The sequence below is a fragment of the Odocoileus virginianus genome, chromosome 11 (genome assembly GCF_023699985.2).
Source record: "Odocoileus virginianus isolate 20LAN1187 ecotype Illinois chromosome 11, Ovbor_1.2, whole genome shotgun sequence".
Lineage (NCBI taxonomy): Eukaryota > Metazoa > Chordata > Mammalia > Artiodactyla > Cervidae > Odocoileus > Odocoileus virginianus.
In genome coordinates this window covers 21,706,890-21,733,107 of record NC_069684.1, presented here as the reverse complement: position 1 = coordinate 21,733,107, position 26,218 = coordinate 21,706,890, and the positions used below count along the sequence as shown (strand labels likewise).

General features: G+C 42.0%; 1 protein-coding gene across 3 annotated transcripts in view; it reads right to left on the bottom strand.

Annotated features, from left to right (window-relative positions):
- Positions 1-26,218, bottom strand: part of ASTN1 (astrotactin 1) — a 349,784-nt gene that overhangs the window by 74,590 nt on the left and 248,976 nt on the right. For all 3 annotated transcript variants that reach the window (XM_070474036.1, XM_070474037.1, XM_020879725.2), the window contains exons 13-16: positions 24,482-24,676; positions 23,013-23,140; positions 15,509-15,613; positions 12,856-13,044 (exon numbers count right to left, since the gene is read on the bottom strand). In XM_070474036.1, coding sequence (XP_070330137.1) covers positions 12,856-13,044; positions 15,509-15,613; positions 23,013-23,140; positions 24,482-24,676 — 617 coding nt within the window. The remainder of the gene's footprint in view (positions 1-12,855; positions 13,045-15,508; positions 15,614-23,012; positions 23,141-24,481; positions 24,677-26,218) is intronic.

The window sequence follows — 26,218 nt, the reverse complement described above, 5'->3', positions numbered from 1 at the left end:
AATGATAGGAAAGGTGGTAAAAGAAAAACTATTGTTGGCTTCTGCAGCACTAACTGGTGGCCAGAAACTTGAAATAACAATCACATATTGGAGGGCCACACATGGATTTGTCCCAGTTCCTAGTATATAATCCAGTCCTACCTTGTGTTGGTCACTCAGTTTTAAAGACTAGCCTATTCTTCCTGTGCCAAATCCTAGGACATGACATAAATCCCGAGACAGGGCAAGTGCATGATGTCCCCCACACGAAACAGTCAAACCTGGAGATATGTGAGAGGGATGATGAGAGGGAGGACTAGCCAGGGGATGAAGGAAAAGGCGTTTGAGGCGATGCTGTCTTAGACAACAGGCTGCTGTTTCCCCTGGAAGAGGAAAAGGAGGAGACAAAAGTATGGCATTCACTCACTTACTCAACCAACATTTACTGACCACCTGTTAGGTGCCATGCTTGGCATTATGTGTTGCAAGAGATGGGGTAGGAGTAGGGAGTGACCTCAGAGATTCGTTAGCTATAGCCCCCACCTTTCAGAATTTGTTGACCCCCTTGTGCCTCTGAGAATACAAGAGTATTCCTCTAAAGCACATTATTAAGGGAGAACAGGAAAAACTAGGAGCCTAACAAAAACACAGAAACTATTAGCCAGTTATCTCTCAACTCCAACATCCACTTATGCTGGAACTTGGGTTGTTACTAGAGCCAAGGTCTCACCTCTGGGGCTCAAGGGGAACTGAAGTCTGCATCTGTAAGTGGCGGGTGCAAGCAGATGGTACGGGTTTGGAGTCAAACGGGGAGGCTGGTACAGCTGGACGCCCTCATGGACTTCTCCCTTCGGAAGATGCGCCTGACAGTTCCTTTGCACTTAAAAAGCAGCAACACCCGGCTGCTTATCAAAGCTTCCCAGGGGTTCTTTCCACAGAGACCACATTCTTATAGCCTCCCTTCCCCCATCCAAAAAAAAAAAAAAAAAAATCCCTCTCCTATGGGTGAGGTTTATTTCCTGGTCTTTTCTCAGCAAAAGAGCTATATAACTGGGACTGAAAATAGCTCCCAAAAGATGTGATTCTGGTCTTGATTTTTGTAATGGAGGTTTGGCTTGACGTCCCTGTTCCACTGGGCTAGTTAGTGATTTGTGACTTCTAAAAGACACAGCGGTGTTTCTAGGAAGAACACATTTTACTCCCTGACATTTTGATCAGCTGCTATTTTGTTCAAAAGTCAGTGAACTGAACTGAAAATTTTATTGAAATAATGCTAGTAATAATAATAGTGCTAATAATGAGTCAAAATGCATAGAACAGTTACAGGATGCTAGACACCCTGTTTCATAAATAATTATTGTATCCAATCCTTACTTGTAAGCTAAGTATCAATAGCCCTATTTTACAGACAGGGAAAATGAGGCTCACAGCCATTAAGTAAACTTAATAAAAATTCTGACACCTATCTGTCTGACTTTAAATTCTCACTATAAACAACAGTATTAAACTCCTTCCATTGCAGTATAGTTGACTTAGCCTATTGAACCTTGATCCAGGCCTTATTAAATGCTGCATTCTATTATTATAGTATTCTATTATCTATTCTATTCTATTATTCTATTTCTAGTATGTAGAAATAATTTGCTGTGTATATAGAGTCACAGAGAACTAAAAGTAAAAGCAGCTCTAAGTATTACCTAATTCAACTTAGTTATTACACAGATGGGAAGATGATTTTGAAGAGGGTTAAGTAATTTACTCAAGGTCAGCTGGCTGGCTAATGGCCTAACTGAGCGCAATAGCCCAGGTCTCCTGACCGCTCCCCATCCCCTCCACCCCCCAAACCACTCCCCCCTCACCCCCAGTATTCTTTTCCTCAACACACTGCCTTAGAGTAGGATGGACTATAATATAGATATATTGCACTTAAGACACAAGGCATCCATCCCCCCAAAGGCAGAAAGCCCAAGTGATGTCAAGTTCAAATTTCTACCTTGGTGCAGAATTTCCCATTGCCTCATTACTTATCTTGCAATTTCCCCCCCATTTTTTGGTGCAGAGATAAACTATTAGTTTTGTTATGGAGACCATAACTTCTTAGTAAGTATAGGAATTATACTCTTAAACCTGCTGCCATATGCTTATTTCTCTTGGATCAATAGCACCAAGGGCAACCCACTGAGCACTGATATACACTGTGGATAAAAGAAGTGGGGGATAAACAAGAGGATCTCAGCCTAGCTTGCAGAATTTAGGAAACAACAAGTTTGGCTAGAAGTAGAGTTTCTTCTCTTCACAGTCCACCAGAGAATCCAGGCCTCTCTCTTCTCAGTAATAGTGGTTATGAGTCTGATATTTACCAAGTAAATTCTATATGTGCTACATGATGCTAGAAGCTATGAGAATTCAAAAACTTATGAAGCCTTTCTTTGTATTTTCTATGTCCCCTGCCTGATTGTTCAGTTCCTAGATCTTTGCATGATTAGCTCCATCTGCCAGATCTCATGGAGAAGGCAATGGCAACCCACTCTAGTACTCTTGCCTGGAAAATCCCATGGATGGAGGAGCCTGGTAGGCTGCAGTTCACGGGGTCGCTAAGAGTCAGACACGACTGAGCAACTTCACTTTCACTTTTCACTTTCATGCATTGGAGAAGGAAATGGCAACCCACTCCAGTGTTCTTGCCTGGAGAATCCCAGGGACGGGGGAACCTGGTGGGCTGCCGTCTATGGGGTCTCACAGAGTCGGACACGACTGAAGCAACTTAGCAGCAGCAGCAGCCAGATCTCAGCGCAAACTCCCTGCTTCATCACTATCATTGAGGCCTTCTCTGTGCCTGCCATCTTAATCAGCACCTGTTTCCCCATCGTCCAGTCACCCTCTATTACATTCTCTGATTTTAGTTTCTTCATAGTATCTGTCACTGTCTAGAATCATTGCTGTCATTTATTTCTCACTTGCCACTTTCTTCCTCTTTTCACTAAGATATGAGCTCTGTAGAAGCAGGAAGTTTTTCTGTGTCATTCGCCATTATATGCAACGTGCCTAGACCAATGTTCAGATATAGAAGGAAATGAATAAATGAATGAATAAGCCCATGCTCAGGAAGCTTACATATTTTGAGCAGCTATATCCAGAAAGCTATATAATCAACTACTAACTTGTATATTATGGACAAGATGTCACTATTGTCAGGCCCATCATTATATGAAAGAAGTTTGATATCGCCACCAGAATTGTCATCCCATCAACTAAAACACTAGCCAGGTTAAAATATGAAACTCTAATAATTTTTTATTTTGAGAGGAAAACAAGTGAGGGACTCAAACACTATTTTTAAAAAATAGAATCCTTGAGATAGTAAGATGAGGATAGTGTTGTCTACAGTACAAAGTGATTAAAAAAAAAAGCTTATCACATTTAATCCTAATTGTTGGCATGTTTCCAATTCCTTTCAGTGCCCAAAGACTTAAGACTGTTCAATTCTGCACACAAGCCTAATAATCAATGGCTTAATCGGAGAAAAGTCCTGGTCCAAAGTGAAAACCATTCAGGCTTGTCCTCCTCTCTGTGACAGACTGTCCTCTGCAGAGATGGCACCGGGACACAGCCGTAGAGCCCACCGTGCCGCAGCTCCTGTGCTGAGGTTCCTGCACCAGCTAGGATAAGTAGGATGATGAAGGAACCCACACCCTGTTGGTCTCCGAGGAGAGAATCTAGCCTTGCTATTTGGTATCATCCAGGAGCTTGGTAGACATGCAGAATTTCATGCTCCACCTAGACTTCCTGAATCAGAATCGCCATTTCAAGAAGATCCCAGGTGATACACAGGCATATTAAATTTTGAGAAGCATTGCTGCACAGGAAAACAAACACTCCGCCAGAAACTGGGTTGTCATCGCTGATTGTGGGCCACCACCCCTCAACCCACTCCCAAAAAATCAACACCAACCCACCAAAAATCTAGAAAACTCAAGGTGAAAGGCAGTAGATCCATCATGAAGTCTAACCATGGTTGACATCTGGCCCTGTGGTGGTGACTTTAGACCAGTGACTTGGCTTCACTTCCATCTTGATCTCACTTCCATTTTGTCCACTAACCTTCCCACCTTCAACCTCTTCTTGTGCCATTAGCAGGCAAAATAGCGTTCCGCCATTTGCAATGTATCTTGGTAGGCGAAGGCATTTTTCTTGTCCTCACTCAGTCACTTACTGTTTCAGTGAACACATGCAAGTTACTTAAGCTCTCTGAGGCTTTATTTTCTTATCTATAAATAGGGAAGGTAAGACTTAAGTGATGTGTATGTCTGGAGGGCTTCCCAGGTGGCACAGGGGTAAAGAATTCACCTACCAATGCAGGAGACTCAGAAGACTTGAATTCAATCCCTGGTTCAGGACTATCCCCTGGAGGAGGAAATGGCAACCTATTCTAGTATTTTTTTTTTCCACTCTAGTATTATTGCTTGGAGAATTTCATGGACAGAGGAGCCTGGCGAACTACAACCCACAAGGTCACAAAAGACTCAGACATGACTGAGTGACTGAACACACACGTTTGAGGGTTAAATGAGAAAAGCTACGTAATAGGCTGCTTGGTAATATTATTTTGATAACTTCTTCCCTCAACCTACAGATCCAGTTTACTCCGGACTCTGCACCAGAGCCTGGGGACTTGAAGACTCAAATTAAATCCTCACACATATGTTTCAAAAAGCTTAGATCCTCCTGGAAGCTGCTGCTTATGACACCACCCGGCTCAGCATCAGTAGCACCTTCATCAGGCCTGTCTGCCTGGGAATGCCATAGAACAGCTGTTTCCTCTAAATCCCCTCTCTGCTCACTACAGGGTTTTGCATGTAGCAGGCCCTCAGCAAACATTTGTTGAATGAATTAATTAATCATTGAAAGAAAATAGCTATATGCTATAATCGCTTTGCCATTTGAGTGCTAACTTTGTCATTGTAAATGTACATGAAAAGAGCCTTCGCAGCTGGTTTGTAACCCTGGGGTTGTAACACATAAAGTATTATACAGACATAAGTTATTCTTCACTGGCTTTCTATGTTCTGCCTTTAACGTAACAGGGTCTTGTGCCATGTAGCACAGTTATGCCCATTAGCCTATGGACCACACCAGCATCAAACACACCAGACTAGGTCTCTGCTGACCAGCTCTTACAGACTGGATCAGATGCTGATGACTGATTCAGCTATTGTTTTTGCTTCAGCTATGGCCGAAATCTGTTCACTGTCTTGGGAAGATGAACCAACTGAGTCTTTCTTGGCTTCTATCCACCCAAAAACTAATTGATGAAAAGTGGGAAAGGTGGCATTCTGTGTGTTAGAAATACAGTGTCATTCAGGTGGTTTACTTCTTTCTTTGATTCTAACCTAACTTAAGACCTCTCAGAGCTAGAGAGTCCCCTTAAGGGAAAAACTCTCAGCTTGTGTCTTGGAAGAAGAGGAAGATATTCTTCTTGGCTTTCCCCATGGAAAGGAAGCAACTGGCTGGAAACCAACCAATCAATGCCACCACCCCCTGACCATTGCCTAATCCCCAGTAGATCATGGACTAGAAGGTACAGCAGAAAGGAAGAGCTTGCGGTTGTTGCTGCTTCTAAGTCGATTCTGTCGTGTCTGACTTGGTGTGACCCCATAGATGGCAGCCCACCAGGCTCCCCCATCCCTGGGATTCTCCAGGCAAGAATACTGGAGTGGGTTGCCAGGAAGAGCTTGCTTATCACCGATTGTTACCCAGGTAACCCCTCGGTTATGCCCCAAAAGCAATGGCAAGGAAGAGCTATACCAAAGGTCAGATCTAACATAGCAATGAAAGTGATACTGGAAAAGAAAAGGAAGAAAGACCCAAGGAAATCCACTCCCAAATGGGGTACCAAAAGAGAAAAAGAAAGAAGAAAGAGAGAAATAAAATATACTGAGCTTAATGTGTCAGGCTGAGGATTAAAATTAAGCCTGTGGAAGTTCTTTGAAGAAGCTTCCACCTTTTTGGTCACTTTTCTGAAATCTACAGATCTATGCCTCTTTTTACTGGTTTCTTCTGAAGTAAGAACAAAATAAAGGATTTACTCATTCGACAACAGTAGATGCTAATTATACGCCAGGCACTGTGTCAGGGGTGAAGACTCAAAGATTAACAAGAAATGATCTTTTGTTTTGCACTTCCTCCCAGATTTCTATCCAGAGTTCAGCTCTTTGTAAATACAATGTGTGTTTTGTCCTTTTTCCAGTTAACTTTCTAAATCTTTACTCGAGATAATAGAAAACTTTTCAGGATATATTTTTAATGTGTTAAAAAAAGGTTTATTGAAAAGTGGCCCATGCTTATTGTGGGAAAAGCAAAAGAAACTTTCAGTACAAAAATAAAAGCCCCTACCCTATACCATATCCCCAATCCTGAAATAAACAGATAATTAGTGTGTGTGTATGTACACACACACACACACACACACACACACACACACACACATGTAGCACAAGAGAGGCTGTGCATGTGTGCGTGTTCCTCATTCACTGCAATCGTGTCCGACTCTCTGCAACCCTAGGGGACTTAGCCGGCCAGGCTCCTCTGTCCACTGGATTCTCCAGGCAAGAACACTGGAGTGGGTTGCCATGCACTCTTCCAGGGGTCTTCCCTACCCAGGCATCAAACCTACATTTCCTGTGCCTCCTACATTGCAGAAGGATTCTTTACTGCTGAGACACCAGGGAAGGCCCTGAGAGAGAGGCTAAAGATTATATTTGTATAGATGGGTATATGCATATTTTTAGATACAGCATTTTTGAAACAGACAAGACCCTAATATATCTACTTTTCTGCAACTTGTTTCGTTCACTTCCAAATGGTTAGGAATAGAGCATCTCTGGACAGATAGATAGTAAACTGTAGTAACGGTTTCCGGGTTGCCTCTGGGGAGTGGAACTAGATTACTGGGAAATAAGAGTGAGAAGAAGATTTGTTTTTCACTTTATTCTGTTTTATACATCTTACATTTTTTTAAATAAACTTTTTAAATTACAAAAGTCAGGGAAATATGGTACATGCTTTCAAGTCTATTATCATGGGAGACAGTCATACAGGGAAATGACAATACAGGGACATGTGAAAAGCACTGCTAAAGGATATAGATAAAGGGCTCTAAGAGCATAAAACAGGAAGCAAATAATTCTGACTAGAGCATCACGGAAGACTTGGTGAAAGTGGTGACGTTAGAACTGGCTCTTGTAGAGCAGGAAGGAGGTGATAGAATGTAGGTAGATAGAAGACAAAGTTGGGTAGGCTCAAAAGTGTGGAATGGCTCAAAGCCCTCTTCCAAACCAGTGGGAATCTTGACCCTGGACCCAGAGTTGGGGCCTGACATTGGGTCAGGGTATCATTTAATTGCAGATGCCAACTTATGGAGCTGAAGTTGGTGATTAAAAGACAAGCGAGAAACAGAAATCATAACCAGGAAGACAAACCTGCAGATCCTAAGGGCCTACGCAGAGCATAAGATCCACCCAGAAATGAGACAAAGGAACAGACACTAGAGAAGTGTTTCAAGGGAGGGGGCAAGAGAGGGGCCCAGGAAAAAATTTCTGAGTGAGAAAAGTAGTTGTGGAAACTTTAGAGCACATACCTGTGGTCTCTGAAGCAAGAAGGGAATCTCAAAGCCTAAAACTGTAGGAATCAAATGCAATCGTTTTTGGATTGATGCAAGTAGTCTTGTGCCATCAGAGAGGAGGAATGCTCGAGGTAGGGAATGGTCAGTGACACAATAGCCGGAGAGAGCAGAGGGGATGGGAGGTTAAATGTTTGCTCCTAAAGATGCCCTGGTCCTAATTTCTAGAACCTATAAACGTTACCAGTGATTGGCAAAAGAGACTGTGCAGATATGCTTAAATGACGAGTCCTGAGATGGGAAGAGTATCTTGCATTATCTGGACCAACGTAATCAAAAGGCTCCTTATAAGAGAAGGCAGGAGGAGTTAGAGAGAAGACCATGTGACTCAGGGACTGGAGTGATGCCCTTTGAAGATGGAGAAAGGAGGCACACCAAGGAATACAACTACAAGCTAGAAAGGGCAAGAAAAGGCAAGGGGACAATTCTCGCCTAGAGCTTTCAGAAACTGGCCTCACTGATACCTTGAGCTTAGTCCACTGAAACTGATTCTGGACATCTGGTCCCAAAACTTTCGGGAATAAATGTATGATGTTTTACGCCATCAAGTTCATAGTAATTTGTTACAGCAGCCATAGGAAGCTAATACAGGGAGTGAAGCCAGGTTCATTCTGTAAGACATTGTGAAAGGCTTCAAGCTGAAGAGTCAAGTCATTAAAGGGCATTTTAAAAAAGATAACAGGTGGTGAAATGTAGAATGGACTAGACAAGCATGAAACTGAACAAAAAGAGGCACATGAGGATGCTACTTCAATATTTCCTATGACAGCTGATACTGTAAAGAGATGCAATTTTGAGAAATGGCTAGGAGAAGACACCTGTTAAAGAAATATTTAGGTGGTAAAAAAAACAAAACTTTGTAAACGGTTGAACGTGGAGGGTGGAGGAGAATATAAAGAATGGCTCCTCACTTTATATTTTGGCCCATCAATGTGGTTCACGAATCTACTATGTGGTTTACGAAGCAATGTGGTTCACGAATACAGAGAAAAGACATGATCATGGAACATCCAGGTAGAAATGGTAAACACTCACAGACAAATGGGTTTTTTAATTTCAGGGTGAAAGGAAGGATTTGAGCTATGGGTTGAGGCAGATACAGAAGAGAATCACCTGGTATCAGTGAAGATGAGATGAACATTAAGGATGAAATCCTGAAAAATGACCAAAACGTAAGTGATTTCTTTGGAGGAACGAGGGAAGAAAAGAATAAGAAATAAAGGCCCAAGATTAATAAAGAGAATCTGAGCAGAATACCATCAGGGACACCAAAGGAGAGAATTTACAAAAAGGCAGACTTGGCTAACAGCGACAAATTCTTCAGCCGAGATAAGATAAAATGATAGTTCAGTTTTAGTTTAGTTTTCTATAGAATAGAAAACAGAAACTCTGCTTAGGAAGTCCTTCATTTCCTTCTCCGGAGTTAATTCTGTAGTGTAACAGGGTTGGAAGAAATTATTTGAAGAGTGAAAAGAAGTTGAGGAAATAGAGAAAAGATGTACAAAAGACTTGCTTAAGAGATTTGATTGTGATGTGTGGTGGCGCTACTGGTAATGCAGGAGTGCCAATGCAGGAGATGTAAGAGATCCAGGTTCGATCCCTAGGTCAGGAAGATCCCCTGGAATAGGGCATGGCAAACCACTCCAGTATTCCTGCCTGGAGAATCCCATGGACAGAGGAGCCTGGCAGGCTACAGTCCAGGGTGGCACAGAGTCGGACACAACTGAAGCGACTTAGCACAGCACATGTTGAAAGGAAACAGTGATAAAAGAGTTGCATGTTTATAAAAAATTTCATTTTTTTGAAAATGAAACTCAGAAACTCAGGCTGAAGAGGTTGTAGAGATTAAAGAGGAGGAAACCAATGAGCGAGTGAGGACTAAGAGGAAGCAGAGAGGGAAGGAAGCAAGGGCACAGATGGAGAGATTCAACTGAAAAGGAAGAACTTACTACAGTCACTGAGGCATGAGGGCAAAGGATGATAAGGAAGATGGAAGTAAGTGTAGAAGTGGAGAGATCGAGGTTGGAAATTTTCAATTCAGATAGTCTTTATATGCTCTGTACAAAAGAAGAGAGACTAATCTCAGACAACGAGAAATGGGAAGTATCTTTTCTAGCTGGAGTTCCAGTCAGACTTACCTGAAGACAGTGAAAGTGTTAGCAGCTCAGTCATATCTGACTCTTTGAGACCCTATGAATTGTAGCCCACCAGTCTCCTCCATCCAAGGGATTCTCTAGGCAAGAATACTGGAGTGGGTTGCCACTCCCTTCTCCAGGGGATCTTCCATGACCCAGGGATCAAACCCAGGTCTCCTGCATTGCAGGAAGATTCTTTACCACTGAGCCACGAGGGAAGCCCTATCTGAAGACAAGTGGTCCTAAATATTGGTCTGACCAAACCATATAGTGGTTGTATGACACGCAAGTGTCCACTGAAACAAAGGCTGTCTTTTGAAGATCTGGTCAAAAATATCCATCTCTAAGGACATCCCTCGTGGTCCAGTGGTTGAGACTTCACCTTAAACAATGTGGGCTCAATCCCTGGTCGGGGAACTAAGAGCCCATATGCCTTGTCACCAAAATGTAAAACAGAAGCAATATTGTGATACATTTAATAAAGACTTTAAAAGAGGTCCACATCAAAAAAATCTATATCCACTTCTGAATTCTCATCAGTCAGGCATACCTAAACCACTTCATGTGTCTATGATAAAAGCCACATTGGAAGTCATCCTGTGAGAAGGGCCTTTATCACCACTCCCACCACTAACAGCAGCAGCAACTTGTGGAGGGACTGTCCTGTGCCCAGCTCTGTGCTGGACCCTGGGATTTTAAAGTTGAATAAGGCATAGAACCTACCCTTGAGAAGCTGCATAGTGACTTAAAGACAGAGAAGGAAAGTCTTTAACTCAAATGCCTGACCTGAGAAAACCTCTCACATGAAGGGAGACTCCGAGGATCTTTAAAGTGTCAGAGCTGGAAGGCACCATGAGAGCTTTACAGGGAAGGTGCTGATAGTTAATTGAGTAAACAAAGTCGCCTGGCTGATTCTAGACTCCCAACCCTTAGTCCTATGATCTTTCCATTTCATTTCACCCCTGACAAACCTCCTTTCCTATTCAATCCATAAGCAATTTTAGGTACCTAATCATAGGTACAAAAGCAAAGAACAGAAAACCCCTTTTCACTGGAAAGTTTTAAAAGTTAGAGCAGGCAAGAACCTATAATCAAAGGACTTGAGTCTAAAAAGGTGTCACTTTTATGTCATGGTAGGTATAGTCCTCTCAGAACATCTGTCACCACTAGTGTATAAATTCCATTTTGGAACAACAGTCCCCAGAGTGCAGAAAAGCAGAAGAAAATCTTCCTTTGTCTTATGTACTTATAATTCTTAATCAGTAGCAGGCTTCATGCTTTTGGAATAAAAAGAAATTAGTGCCTAGAGAGAAGAAAAATATTTTAGTGTAAGAATCAGACCCAAGGATAAGAGACGCACAGTAGGTGACACAGAGGTCAGATTTAGGGGTCAGCTGGGGGGTAGGTATATGTGGACAGCTACAACAGATCAAAATAGACATACTAAAGTGGTTGAACATCTTTTATTATTTTTTTTTTTTTTTTGGTTGAACATCTTTTAATATCAACAACAAGCAAGGGCTGATATACATCATATTTATGGGAAAATAAAGCTAACAGTTGGACTGTGACAATACTAGCTCCTGTGTGCAAGAATGGCTTGAGATTAAGAGGGATAAGGGCATAATGCCAAGGCTATGGACAAATGTTCCTCTTGGGCTTAGTAAGGATATTACAATGCTCAGGAGAGAAGCAAAGAGCAGAACCAGGAGTTCTGAGGAAGGTCAGACTTGTATCTCCCAGCAGTCCCAGAGCCTGGCAATCCTTGAATCACTGGCAAACAGAAATGGGGGAGGGTTTAGCCCTTTGGTTCAATCAGGAGGCTCTGGCATGGAAACATAAGAAAGTTTTGCCAGCTGGAACTGGTCTTATCAAAATGTGCTTACATTATACTCCTTTCTTGGCAAGCTGGAATCAGAATAATTTTAAGATGCTGACATTTGAATGGAGACAAGAAGCCTGTGGTTGTGTCTTTGGGCTTACAGGAATCAGGACCTGGTGGGGGACGAAGAGGTCTGCAGCCCAGGCACAAGCCTCTTGCCTCTTTTGGAAGAAAGCGTCCAGCAGAAGGAGAAGCGCTCGTGCCTCAACTACCTCTTACACAAGACAAAACAGAAATCTGTGTGCAGCTCAGAGAACCAAGAGCATCTAAGCCATGGGAGCACATTCTCCCCACTGCAGCCCTGCTGACAGCAGAAAGTCCCTAGTCTCAGAGGGAAGCTTGGTCATCAAATCTTAGCTTGACCTACTTCTTGAGTTTTCATTGTGCTCATTTCATCACTTGCCCTTTAACAACTCACACCTCCATAATTTGGCCTCATCAGAATGCCGTGAGGATAAGCTCAGATGAAGAAATTCCATGAATGGCAATTCTAAACCGAGTCTTGCTCAATCAGAATACAAATTTACCAGGCAGTACTCCTCTTCCACCAGGAGATGAATTCAAAAGGTTTGAGAAATTCCAGTTCCTTATACATACTTGGACTGAATACTAACGTGCCATCAAACTCTGGACATTTGTGAGACTGTTATCCACAGCTATATAAACATCTGGGGCAACGGAGATTTCCTCATAGCACAGAGCAGCAGGAAAAAATGCTCCAAAATACAGGGCAGGATGGAGTGAGAAGGGATTTGCTATTCAGTTAGTTACTGGAAGGGATTGCCAGCCAGCGCAGGATGGGATTGCTGGGGGCAGGAAGTGATGGGGAGGCTAGAGGGCTGTTCTTTCCTCCCTACTGCATAAGAATAATCTAATACATTGCCTGTGCTGTGGTAGCAGGATGCATGGTGGCTGGTAAAAACCTTTAGATGACTTTCTCTGTGTTAACCAGTTCAGTGACCAGATAGCTTTGACTTTATCCTGTATCTAAAGTTTCCCCAAATACCTCCATTTTGATATTTAGCTTTAGTAACCAAACCTTGACAATTCAAAGGATGGGAAAGAGCATTGAGGCGAATTAGACCTTCACCTACAGACTCCCTGCCTCTGGTCCCATGGAGGCACGCAGGCAGCCAGGGCTTGTATGGAACAAAGAACTTCTCAATGAGCACGTCACTCACCTTTGCTAATGTCTTCATACTCCAGCCAGAGTCGCCGCTGCACCTGCTTGTTTGGGTACCAGATAGAGCAGGATTCCTCAAAGCCATAGATAGCTTCCTGGATGTAGTGGTTGCCAAACTGGTCCAACAAGGCTACAAAATCCCCACGAGATGTAGCCCCGTCCAGGGAGTGGAGAGCGTTGCTGAGGGCTATGGAGAAACATCACCCAGGATTAAGAGTGAGGATTCATAATATGGGTATCCCGGATTCTCAGGCCCTCCAGCCTCAAATCTGCAAGTGACACGTGGCCCAAAGTACACTGGAGAGCTGGCTGGAGCTATCAGGTGAGTATTTCCAGGTAGCTGAAGCAGACATTTCAGTTCCTAAAAGAATATTTCTCCAAGCCAATTGGTTGTTAACTTTGTGCAAGTTGAGTAAAACATTGTCACATCTCTACCACCCACCTGCTTAAGTCAATTTTTTTTTTCAAATCACAATCATGACATTAAATCAACTTAGTGAGCTCAAATAATAGCATTAAAAATGAAGGAGAATAGCATAGTTTAAAATAGAAACACAAATACCAGCAGAGAACATTTCCCATCAGATGAAATACGGCTTCATGAAACTTCTGTTGTATGTATGTGGGTGTGTGTGTATGTGTAAGGTCATGGTGTAGAATGCATTCTAACTGTGTGTAGGGACCAAAAAAGTCTGCAGGATTTTGTTCTTCATGCAGAGACATTGGTAATGGAAAGACAATGGAAGACAAATGATAAGGAAAGTCACTAAAACACTGCTTATATCTATTTAGAAAAAAAGTATATAAAGACTGCTGCTACTGCTAAGTCACTTCAGTCATGCCTGACTCTGTGCAACCCCATAGATGGCAGCCCACCAGGCTCCTCCGTCCATGGGATTTTCCAGGCAAGGGTACTGGGGTGGGGTGCCATTGCCTATATAAAGACTGGGAAATGGCAAATGGAAGAAAGAACCTGTTGGCCGCCTCACTCACCTTCCCAGACAAATCTTGAATTTGCTTTCCCTGTTTAAGAGAATTATATTTGTCAGAAAGATAACCTATGGCAAATTTTTCAAACCCAGTATCTTCTCTGACCAACTTTGTACAGCCTTACTTTTGACACACCTGTGTCCTGTCAGGGCAAGGCAGAGCCTGGCTCAAGTTTAAGACCCCAAGTGCAGACACCCATATCATCCATGATGCCATGTGTGGCTTCGAAAGGCATATGGCAGCAGAGATACCCAGCTGTTAACCCCTGGTAGGCATATAGCATCTGGGCTGAGTGCCAACTGAGTATGTGCTCAGGGTAGGGTCTCTATTGCCATGTTTTTCTAGAATGAAGAGTAGCTTAGCTCATTGTAGGTGTTTTCTGCACCAGCAGATTTTACTTCACTAATAATCCCTTCTTGCCAAGAACTCTGGTGATAGAAAAGGTCTAAACCCCTGCGTGTACTCTGGACATGTTCTATATCCTTAATGCCTCTTCTGTCTCTCTGCATCAAGACTTACCTTTAGTGAGTATATGTCTCACCGCTCTTTCCCTCTATCCCTGACCTTCCATCTCTCTCTCATTGGCCCTAACACTCAGCCTCCCTGTAGCCGACCCTGAGTCCTCTCGCCCTGTCTTGTCATCCTGCGTCAACAAAAACATTGAGCTCTGCTCCCTCTCTCACTCCACACAGTGAAGCCAGACCCTGGAGCATAAAGCTCAGGTCTGGAACAGTCTTGTAGACCCTGAGCAAGGAGTGGAATCACCTTCTTCTAGTTCATGGGGCTGAGGAGAAATAGGGATGCAAACCTATGTTAAGGTGGTTTTGTTAGATATTTCCTCTTTTGCAAACTTCACAGTGGGATGGCTCAAATGTTAGGAAAAACTTGACTCAAGGCATTTATCACTAAGGTTTGAAGAATACTTACACAAGATGCCTCACTGTTCGGTTTTGGAATAATTTATCCTACATAAGTTTAGAATTCACTAGTCCTTAACATACTAGATTCAGATAGAAAGACATAAGTATGTGTATGTGTGTGAATGTTATATATATATATACACACACATGTATAGTAGATAAATCTATATCTATCTATCATGCTTACTTACTGTTTAGAAATCTTTGTTGTGTTGTTTACTCACTACGTTGTGTCCAAATCTTTGTGACCCCATGGACTATAGCCCACCAGGCTCCTCTGTCCATGGAATTTCCCAGGCAAGAATACTGGAGTGGGTTGTTTTCCATGTTTCTTCACCACTTCCTCTTTATTGCTCTCTTTCCCGTATTTCTTTCAACAGATAGAACCTCTAAAGTATACTCTTTGCATTTGGAAAATTTTATTCTGTCAATTTATAAAAACTCTGTTTTGTATGACCCCAGGAAAAATGATAAAATAGGTGCTTATCTTCCATGGTTCCCACACTGCCCTTTCCATCTCTTCTATCATCCAAGATAGAACTTGCAATTTAATCTATGCTGAGAAAATGATCCTATTCCAGCCATTTGCCCTGAAGGGTGAATCGAGTGAACAGGTTATAGATCTTGTGGAGTGGCTACATTTTTGGACGGCACCTTCAACACGGATAAAAGGTTTGTGCCCTTGGGAAGGAACTCACACCCCAGGGGTGGGTGGGAGGGAGGGCTCACAGCTGCGCTCACCCTGAGAGACGATCACTTGGTTGAGCTTGATGTGGTACATCACAGATCGAACCTTCCAGTGCTGCAGCACGGGGTATCCTGACACCTCACTGAAGTTCACCATCCCTGGGGACAGAGGAGACGAGGGCTCAGTGTGTGCAGTTGATTCATAGGTCCCAAGTCTTCTGGTTACGGGGTACAATTACGAAAAAATGAGAAGTCGTGCTTGGATGGAGAGACTCTGGAATCATAGTAACAACAGCTATAAACCTTTACTCGGTGCCAGGCACTTGGCTAAGCCCTTTGTATACAGTCACATGATCCTTGTGAGCTAGGTGCTCTTGTTTGCATCTTATAAATGAGGAAACTGAAGCTTAGGGTGTTTGCATTAGGGACCTACACAGAGCCAGATAGAGTTCCAGGTGTGCCTGAGACCAGGCCTGGGTTCTCAACCATTCTCGTCTAATACTCCCTTAATACACTCATATGAAACTCTAGGTTTACTGGAACACATAGGTTTTTACTGTCTTTAATAGCTGTAGTAATTGACTCAGCTCACGTTCCTGATAACATTGATTTTTGTGTCCTATTTAACTGATTTGTGTTCAGTATTAAGGTTTTAATTACTCTGAAGCTGATAATGCTGTTTTGTCTTTACCAGGAGTGACTGTATTAGCATAACTAAGTTAGTAAGGGGCAGGAATAGGCCCTATAGCAGGGGTTCCCAGCCTCCAGGATCTAATACCTGATGATCTGAGGTGGAGCTGATATAATAACAATAGCATATGATGATTATTTTTATAATTTCATAATCATAATTTGGAATTTTATAATAATTGAATTTGTTTAATATTATTATAATTACCATCAAACTGATATAATAATAATTAAAGTTAATAATAATAATAACTTTATTGTGAAATAAAGCACACAATAAATGTAATGCATTTGAATCATCCAGAAAACAACCCTCCACCCCCCTACCCTCCCAGGTCTGTAAAAAAAATTGTTTTCCATGAGACCAGTCGCTGCTGCCCAAAAGGCTGAGGACCACTGCCTATACTGAATGTCATCTATGTGCCAGACATGTGGTAGACACTTCATGTGTGGTCCCTCTTTTATAAATGGGAAAATTGAGGCTCTGAGAAGTGAAGTTACTTATCCAAGGTCATTCTCAATTAATACACCCTGTATAGCCTCTTAGTGATGCTATAATGAGCTGTTCTTGCTTAAACACCTTGGAGAAAGAGTGGCATTCTACTGGAATTCTAGTCATCACTATAAATATAAAATGCTACAGAAACAAAATAATTAGGCCATAGGAAACAAAGAAATCACCTTGCTAACTTTAGAAAGTCAATTTTAGCTTCATTTCTCTGCCTAATGTATGCATACGTGTATGCATATATATATGTACATATGTAAATATAATGGTCACAGAAATTATAAACTTAGATAGTGAGTGTGTGTGCATAAATATAATGGCAACAATACACACATAGTGAATTATCTTGCCATTTTGACCCATGCTTCCTTCGAGCTAAATCAACTAATTTAGTACCTAAACTGGATGAAGAGTGGGCGGGATTAATTAGCTGCTTGTCAACTCCAATCAAATTAGCTGAGTAATTGCCAAATTTCCATTTCTGTGTGAATCATATGGGAATAATTATAGGTAAGAAAAACAGAAAAAAAAGGTCAGGAGAGGTGCTTACTGAATCAATTGCTTAAATTTGATCTCAGGTAATCAAAGATAAGTTACTTGAAACTCAGAAAAGGTTTTCAGCATTATTCCGTTCAGATGCTCTTCTTTTAGGGCATTAAGTTTTGTGATGGCAGTTATACTTCTGCATACTCTGACTTTTAGCTTTTATGTTAATCGTAGAAGCATATAAAGGAAATTCTAACTTCACAAGTATAAGACTGCAGGCCTCCAAGGTATATTTTCTTAGAGTTATAGTGTGCATGTTTTGTAAAACTGTTCTATGAAGCACATGTTCTCTAATGATGCTAGCTCATCAGCTCGCTGTTATTTCAGAAACTCTATTAATAAAAAGATAGCAAGCCTGATAAATAAAGATTTTTTTCAATATATCAGAAAACATTCCCTTTAAGGGAATTGTTTCCTAGCAGGAAAAGAAAAGGGCATGGAATCAGGTGGCGGGACTTGGCCAGGAGACCTAGCGGTTCCCAGTGTTCCATCTGTCAAGTGAGCAGCTGAGCTGAGATGACCCCTGGTTTCCTTTTCAATTCTGTAATTCCAATCAGCTGTGTGACTTGGGGCTTGGCAACTCATTTCTTTCAGTTTTTGTATCTGAAAAACAGGGGATAATAGTATTCATCCAGGCTACTTTATAGGTAGGTTATCAGGACAAAATAAAGTTACAGGTATAAAAGCCCACAGAGAAAATATGAAGCATCATATAGATACATTACCCCTAACTGTGTGAACCTGACATTTGTTAACTGATGTTTTTGTTATAAATTCCCAGGCCTGAGTTCAGGTCAACAGATGGAGGAAGGCAGAAAGGAAGCTTGGATGTTGGGGGTAAGCAAGGGTGACAGCCAGGATGAGCCAAACAACACAACTCCATTATTTCACTCCTGAACACAATTCTACTGAGTGCATTTACCCTGCACCATGCTCAGGGAAATGGTTACGTAACTGTGAATGCTCGGGAAATGATGTTCTGTGCTCACTTACAGATAATACCTCCATTACTTAAAAAGAAAGGGATATTTTAAAGTATGTGTTTTCTTGCTGAGTCATAGGGTTCTTTCTCAGTGTGCCCTTGCAATTCAGTGAGTTCTAGTTTTTTCTTTTATTATTATTTGGGATACTTTTGTGAATGGCTTTTTTCCAAACAAAATATCTGTTTTTTCAAGAAAGGAGATTATTTTTCTGTTCATATGCTTGAGAAAAGAATGACTGAATAGACCTATGTGGAAGAAAGAAAGGAGGAAAGGAAGAGAAGAAGGAAGGAAAGAAAGAAGAAAAGAGTAAGGAAAGCAAGCAGGCAGGCAAGGAAGATAAGGAGGAAAGAAAACAGAAAGAAGGAAGGAGACAAGGAAGGGAGGGAGGAAGAAAGAAAATAAGGAATTTAGTCTACTCCTGTTGTTTTATTGAAATGTCAAGGGGACGTTTAATCCCCAAAGTGCTCAAGATAAGAGTCTGCTTCCTTTGGATGAACTTGAAGAAATTCCAAAAAAGCTCAGAGCTCTGAATCTTCACATAGGATTTCATGATTATGGCACCCAATTTGTCCATGAATGTGGCCTCCTCCACGTCCTTGGTCCGCCTCTACACTCTCTTCTTTTTCTCAACTGAGAGCCTGAAAGTTAAATAGATAATGGCCAGGCCACATGTAAAAATAGAACTCTGATAATCTACAGCAACCAGCCCAAGAAGCAAGCCTACCATCTCTTAAGTCCGACTTGTAGGAAGTCAGACCACTATCTATTAAAAGTTCAGCAAGTCAAACAATAACTCCTGTAACAATCAAGCCAAAATCACAAGGACTTGATTAAGACTTGATTAATAACTGACAGCTTCCCTAATTTTTGTTCTTGCTTGCAAGTTAGGTTCCACCAGAGAGAGTCAAATATGTCTCCTAAACATTTACCTAAGAATACGTCCCTCCTGGTTTAGTTGGGTCACTTTCCTGCCAACAGCCTACATGCCAATCAGTGCCTATCTGAAGTCCTCCTTTTTTTCCACTTTAAAGCTTTCCTATTTCTCTCTCTTGGTCTCTGCAAAAAAGCAGGTGATGGTGGCTGACTCCCTCGCTGTGTGTAAGTAGCTTTCACCTGTTTTCACTTTGTTGGTCTTCATTTATTTCCACACGCTTATAACACCCAAAAAGGCTAGTAAAGCTTCAAGTTCTTAACTGTTTTGATAGAGGAAAGAAGTCTGCAAGATGAAACACATACATCAGTAATTTTCCAGTACATCCCCCCTTTTTTTTTTTTTTTTTTTTGGCTGCACTGGGTCTTTGTCGCTGTGTGTAGGTTTTCTCTAGCTGTGGAGAGCAAGGCTGAGTCTTGGCATGTGAGTCAGTCTAGAATAGGTTCCCGGTGTGGTCCAAGAATCCCTGAAGGTCCCTGAGATCCTTACATGGAGTATTCAAGGTCCTGCCTTTTCCAACTACAGAAAACATGGATTTTCTTCATATACTTTGACCCAAACAATATATTACAATAAGTTGAGTGCAGAGGTGAGAATTCAGCTGTCTTCTATAAAGTCAGCCCACCAGGGCTTCCCTGGTGGTTCAGATGGTAAAGCGCCTGCCTGCAATGCGGGAGACCCGGCTTTGATCCCGGGTCGGGAAGATCTTCTTCAATGTGGTATGTGGGCCTCTCATTGCAATGGCTTTGTCGTGGAACACAAGCTCTAGAGTACGGAGGCTCAGTAGTTGGGGCACACAGGCTTAGTTGCCCTGTGTTTTGTGAGACCTTAGTTCCTGGACCAGGGATCATACCTGTGTCCTCTGCACTGGCAGGCTAGCCTCTTAACTGCTGGATCACCAAAGGAAATCTCTCCAGTACTTTCTTTAAGCCAATAATTCTGAAAGATGCAAACAGCTCTTATGTATAAAAGGATTCTCTAGTTAAATAGATTAGGGAATTGTTGGACTCAGTAAAAGGTATTTCTTTAGGGCAGGACTTCTTGGAATCTCTTCCATGCTCAGGTGCTACAAATTGCTGAGAGGTTGATGCTATAGTCTTTCCAAAGGAATTTGAAGGCAACCTACTTATGAGTGGAGCACTGTTTTTTTGTAAAAAACATAAAATAAAATGCTTGAAAATGCTGATACTGAAGAATGTCAAAATCATTTTTGTTCTAAAATCTTGTAAGCTTGAAGTTTTATGGGGATTTAGACCTATAATAATGTATAGTGAGGCATGCTATGACATTGTATGACTCTCAGGAAAGATATAATTAAAATGCTACCAGAACTAGAAAATACATATGGAAGAAATGTGGTCAACAGTCTTTAACTGATTCTTTTCCCCCCAGTATTTATTTATCTGGCCGGTCTTAGTCGTGGCACGCAGGGAACCCTTTTACTTTTACTTGAGTGTGTGTGCTCTGTCCAGCGGCTGTGTCTGACTCTTTGCAGCCGCATGTACTGCAGCCCGCCAGCCAGGCTCCTCCACCTGCGGACTTTTCCAGGCAAGAATACTGGAGTGGGTTGCCATTTCCTACTTCAGGGGATCTTTCCCACCCAGGGATCAAACGTGTGTCTCTTGCATCGGCAATTGCAGCATGCAAACTATTAGTTGCAGGATGTGGGATCTAGTTCCCTCACTAGGTGTACAGCTTGGGTCCCCTGCACTGGGAGCATGGAATCTTAGCCACTGGATCGCCAGGGAAGTCCCCCTTTTAATGGATTCTTCTAGTTATTCCAGGCTTTGAAAAAACAAGACTGATTCCTTCTTACATCAAAGGAAATGCCTACTCTTGGTCTAACTGGTATCACTTTTTAATCAAAATAGGTTTAAAAAAAAAAAAGGCTGGGAATAAAATTAGCAGTTCACGAAAAATTCTCTCTATACTTTTAGGAATGCCATTGCCTCAAACTATGAAAAAGGAAGTGTCCCACCAGGACATCCTTCTCCTTTGGCCTCAGATATGCCAAACCAGGAGGGGCCCAAAGACATGTGAAAGATATTTCCCTTGTGGATGAGAACCAAATTTGGATCTTTTTCTTATTTCCAAAGATGGAGAGTCAGACACATGTTCTTCTGAGGTTTCTCAGACCTGTTCACCTCCCCCCACCCCCAAAGTTCAGGTAGCATCCAGGATGGCTCTGTGCCCTCCAGCCTGGCATGTGAAGTCCAGCTCCTCACGTCCGTGTAAGTTCTGATGTGTGAGCAAGCGGTCCTGCTGACTCACTAAACGGAAGCCAGGTGGTTTATTGGTGGAGTGGAGCCTGTCCCGCTTCTGTGTGCCACCTCACACCTCCTTTACAAGGCATTTTACACACGCTCAGGAAGTGTTTCTCAGCAAATGACATGGAAACAAGAAAACCAGATTGCCAAACACTAGCAATGTAGGCTGCAGTAATACACCCAGAGGTGCACTTTAATTTTTTCAGAAGTGTGTGTGTGTGTGCATGTGCACATGCATGCGTGCAATATTTTAGAAGCTGGCTTATTTAGATTTATTTCCAGTCCAGAATATATCTAATTGTTTTCTCTCTTGTTCTCCTTCCTTCTACTATAAGGGAGACACAATTTGGGAGCTCAAGTGTCCATATTTTCTTTCTCCTTTGGTATATTTATTTATTTACAAAACATTCATCTCACTATGCATTAGGAACTGCTCTAAAAACTTTACAAATATTTATTCTTTATACTAATCCTATCAGAAAGACAATGTTATAACATCCCTTTTTTACAGGTAAAAAAATCTAAGGCACAGAGAAGGTAAGTAACTTGTCCCAGATCGCACAGCCAGTGAAGAGCTGAGAATTGCCATCAGGCTCCAGAGGCTGAGCTAGTAATCACTGTGCTAGGCCATCTCAGATGGAACTGCTTCTAATCCCATTCCAGTCTAAATGAATGTTTCAGACACGATATCTGAAAAAGGCTTACACTCAGTTCAAGCCATCCTTCAGGAAAGGGGGTAATAAAGGGGATAAAGGTCTAGAATAAGGAAGACACAGAATGGAGAAGGAAGAGGAGTATGGCGAAATGACCAAAGCTGACAACAGACGAGCTCGTGTCCAGCCTTCTAGTAAGCGATGCCAAGTTCCCAGCTGGCTGCCTCTTATGGGTCTCTGGAAACCTCTGAAGTGTCTTCTTTGGTCCAGGAAGCACTCACTGGGGTCTTCGGTGGCACAGAATGGAGAAGCATCCCCAGGTATGCCCACCTCTCCCAAGCACCCCATACCTTCATCCATAATGAGCCCAGGAGAGGAGTGCCATTGGGCTCCAAACAGCATTGAGGAACAGGTGCTATGATCTCCATCTTACAGTGGGGGCCGTGAGACCCCAAGAGACTGCACTGCCTAACGTCACACAGCTAGAATGTAGAAGAGCTAGGACTCACTTGACAGTCAGGCTCAGCATTGTTTGACAACAAAGCTCTATCATTTTCTATTCCCTCACACTGCTCTCTAGGCACTTGTCCGGGAAACCCAGCCATCCAAATGACAGATATTCAGCCTTGAAGCAATCCACCTTCTTTCTACCTCTACTCTTGACCCTGTCACTTCCTCTAATCTATTGAGAACTCTAAACTCCTACATATCTATTATCTCATTTGTTTTCAAAGCATCCCAATAAAGCTAGCAGGGAAAGGTATTATTATGGCTATTTTGCAGATAATTATGTAATAATATTGGCTGTTTTACTGACAAATAATCCTGCTGATGTTCAGTCTTAGGACTGAGCTTTCAGCATGTATCCAGGAAATCACAGGCTTTGAAACCAAGATAAGCAATGTCAAGACTCTCGAGCTCCTAAGGTCACAGGGAGCTGCTTGCTTCTGCCAGTTAAGTAAGGTGCATGGTACACTCACCAGTCAGGAAGTCGGGGTCTGGGGTGGGCTCTGAGATCTCCTCCAGGCACTGATTCTCCAAGGGGACAGTGGCCACCACAAGACCGTCTGGCAGTTGCTGGTCTAAACCTCGAGCAAAGTTGTTTTGCCTGAAAACAAAGGGAGACTTTCATCTCTGAGCATTCAGGTGAGCCTAGTCCTCAGTGGGGGAGCTGTATCTCCACCAACGGCGGACCAAACACTCCCCTGGGTGAACCTCACCCAGCGTACATGTCTCGAGTAAGATTCGAGTGTGAGAAATAAGGTGAGGACTGGGGAAGATGAGAAATAAACCTGCTGAAAAGGTCTACTTACAAGACAGAATATTCTTCCCTCCCTTCCAGTTCTTACTGCCGGAGCCCCTCTCCACAGCGCAAATGCAGCCACCACAATCCTTATGAGACCTCACTGCTTGCCATTGGCAAACGAGGTCCCAGGATAAGAGGAGAAATTTTATAAAGTCTACTGTCTGTAACAGAAAACGCGGCTGACTCCAAGAACTAACTCGAAAATTGACTCTCGGTTTTTTTCTTCGAAGAATCCAGACTCAGCTTGCTATCAATTGCTGGTCCATATTATAACACTTTCAATCATCATCACCACCTGAAATGCATCGGTTCTGAGGAAGATGTACTAAAATAACCTAAGCTAGATGAAGGACAGGGCTCAAATGGAGAATCTCCTAGAAAAAGTCTAAGTCAGTGATTTGAGACATTTTGTTCTCCGGATCCATTTACACTCTTAAAAATAACTGAATGCTCCAAGTAGGTTTTTTTTAATATATATATCTATCAACACTTACTATTTATCAATTTCATATTATAAAATGAAAGAAAATTTTAAAAATATTTATTGATCCATTTTAAATGACATTAATAAACCCATTTAATATTAACTTGTTTTGAATAATGATGACAAGTGGCAATACTTTACATTTTTTGCAAATTTTTTAAATGTCTGACTTTACAGAAGACAGCTAAATTCTCACCTCTGCATTCAACTTATTACACTATATTGTTTGGGTCAAAGTATATGAAGAAAACCCATGCTCTCTGTAGTTGGAAAAGGCAGGACCTTGAATATTCCCTGTAAGGATCTCAGGGTCTCTCAGGGATTCTTGGACCAAAATGGGGACCTGTTCTAGATTGACTCACATGCCAAGACTCAGAGGGATGACAGAACCTGAGCACTTTGTGGTGGCTTCCAAGGAAAATCTTGTAGTCCTGCCTGGACAAGGTAAAAATTACTTAATACTTTACTGTTCATAGTTCTTGGGTTCTGGAAGAAGGAGTGTAAACCTAGAAAAGACCAGGGGGCAGAAAATAACCTATCCCTTTAGGGTTGCATTTACCTGGATCCAAGATACAAGCTTTTATGCTGGTTTTATAGCCCATCAGGGACAAGGTTCATCAACAGCCCTGAAAAACCAGCTCTATGGACGCGGGGTTCACCTGAACGTTCCTCTCAGCACCTGTCCAGCCGCCACTTCCTTGGAATGGTTGTTGTAACCAAAGAACATCTCCCCAAAGAGGGTCTGGTTCATGGGAAGCTCTCTGCTTTCCCCACAGTCACCTCCCTCTGGGCATGTCTCCGCGATGAGCTGGCAAGAGCGTCCGTCCACACCAAGCTTGTAATCCTCGATGCATCTAGCACAGTGGAAAACTCAAGATAAGAAGTTATTCCATCAATAAGCCATGCAGCCAACTCAACCCAAAAGGTTGGGGGGAAAAATGCCTTCAGAAGAGTGTTGGATAGCCAAAGGTTATGAGTATCCTAAATTGATTTTGTCCCCTTTATAACTCAGTTTCTTAGGTCTAGAAATGGAGTATCCTTGCATTATGTGATCATACAGAACCTCTCACCTTTCCTTTGCAGATAAGTGCTTTCCAGAACTCTGCAGTTCTCTCTTCTCTATATGTATGATTTCCCAGATAGGGTAAGAAACGCTGGAGATAAGCTTATAAATGAATTAACATATTTATCACCCACTCCTTGGAAAGCTTTTTTTTTTAAATTGGAGTATAGTTGTTTTACCATGTGAGTAGGCACATTTAAATCCAAGATGTTCTAGAGCCTTTCTCCAGAACTATCTATATGGTCAGACCCTGCATTTGTTTGGAGGGTAATTAGGCAGCAAAAAGAATGACACTTAACAAATTAATAACCTTCTAATCTGGTCCTGTGACAAGCCAACTAAGAAATTAAAAAGATTGATCATCTTGCAGCTGTGTTCTGTTTGAATGTGTACAAACACAAGATCAACCCGTATTAACTCCCCTTTCTTTCAGAGTAGCCTTCCTGAACGAAATAGTTACTAGGACAAGCCGTGTGGACACCTCCTGGGTGTCTTCCCCATTAAGTATGTGCAGTTACTCTAATGGAAGAGCAATACTGATGTTGGTAAATATGGGTCAATGACCCATAAGTCATTAATGGGGCTCTATTTGTAGTTCTAGTGAGAAGAACATAATTTGTACCTTCAAGTAAGAAATATTTTGATAAGGCTGTCATTTTAAAAGCATATTGATTTAATTTGGGTCTCTCCCTAGAAACATTCCAAATTTAGAATTTATAGATGTTCATGACATTAAAACACATCATTTATTGCTATCTACAGTAAATGTTGCAATAAGATAAAGACCTCTGTTCTAAAGAGAGGAACAAATAATCATAGTTTTAAATGCTGAGAAGCAATTTTATCATGGGAATAATGAGGCCCTTTACTGCTGCTGCTGCTAAGCCACTTCAGTTGTGTCCGACTCTGTGCGACCCCAGAGAGGGCAGCCCACCAGGCTCCCCCGTCCCTGGGATTCTCCAGGCAAGAACACTGAATGACCTTGAATCAGTTGACTGACCTCTCAAGAGCTTCAGTCTCCACATATGTAAAAGTGGGAAAAACAGTAGCTGCTTTGTTGGGTTACTGAGCAGATTGCATAAGATAAAGAATGTAAAGAACTTACGTTGTGCCTAGCTTCTAGTAGGTGCTCATTAAATGTTTCTATCCTCATTAGCAGAGGTACAAATGAAGCCTATGTTAATGCAACATTGTTGCATCCCCCATTTACCATTTATATATCGTGGGAACAGGTGTAAGCAGAGCTCTTTAATTATAAGCACATGTGATTTGGTCTTCCTAAAGAACCTCAAATCAAGAACTTCTTTTGGCAGGCTATATATAGTGGATTCGA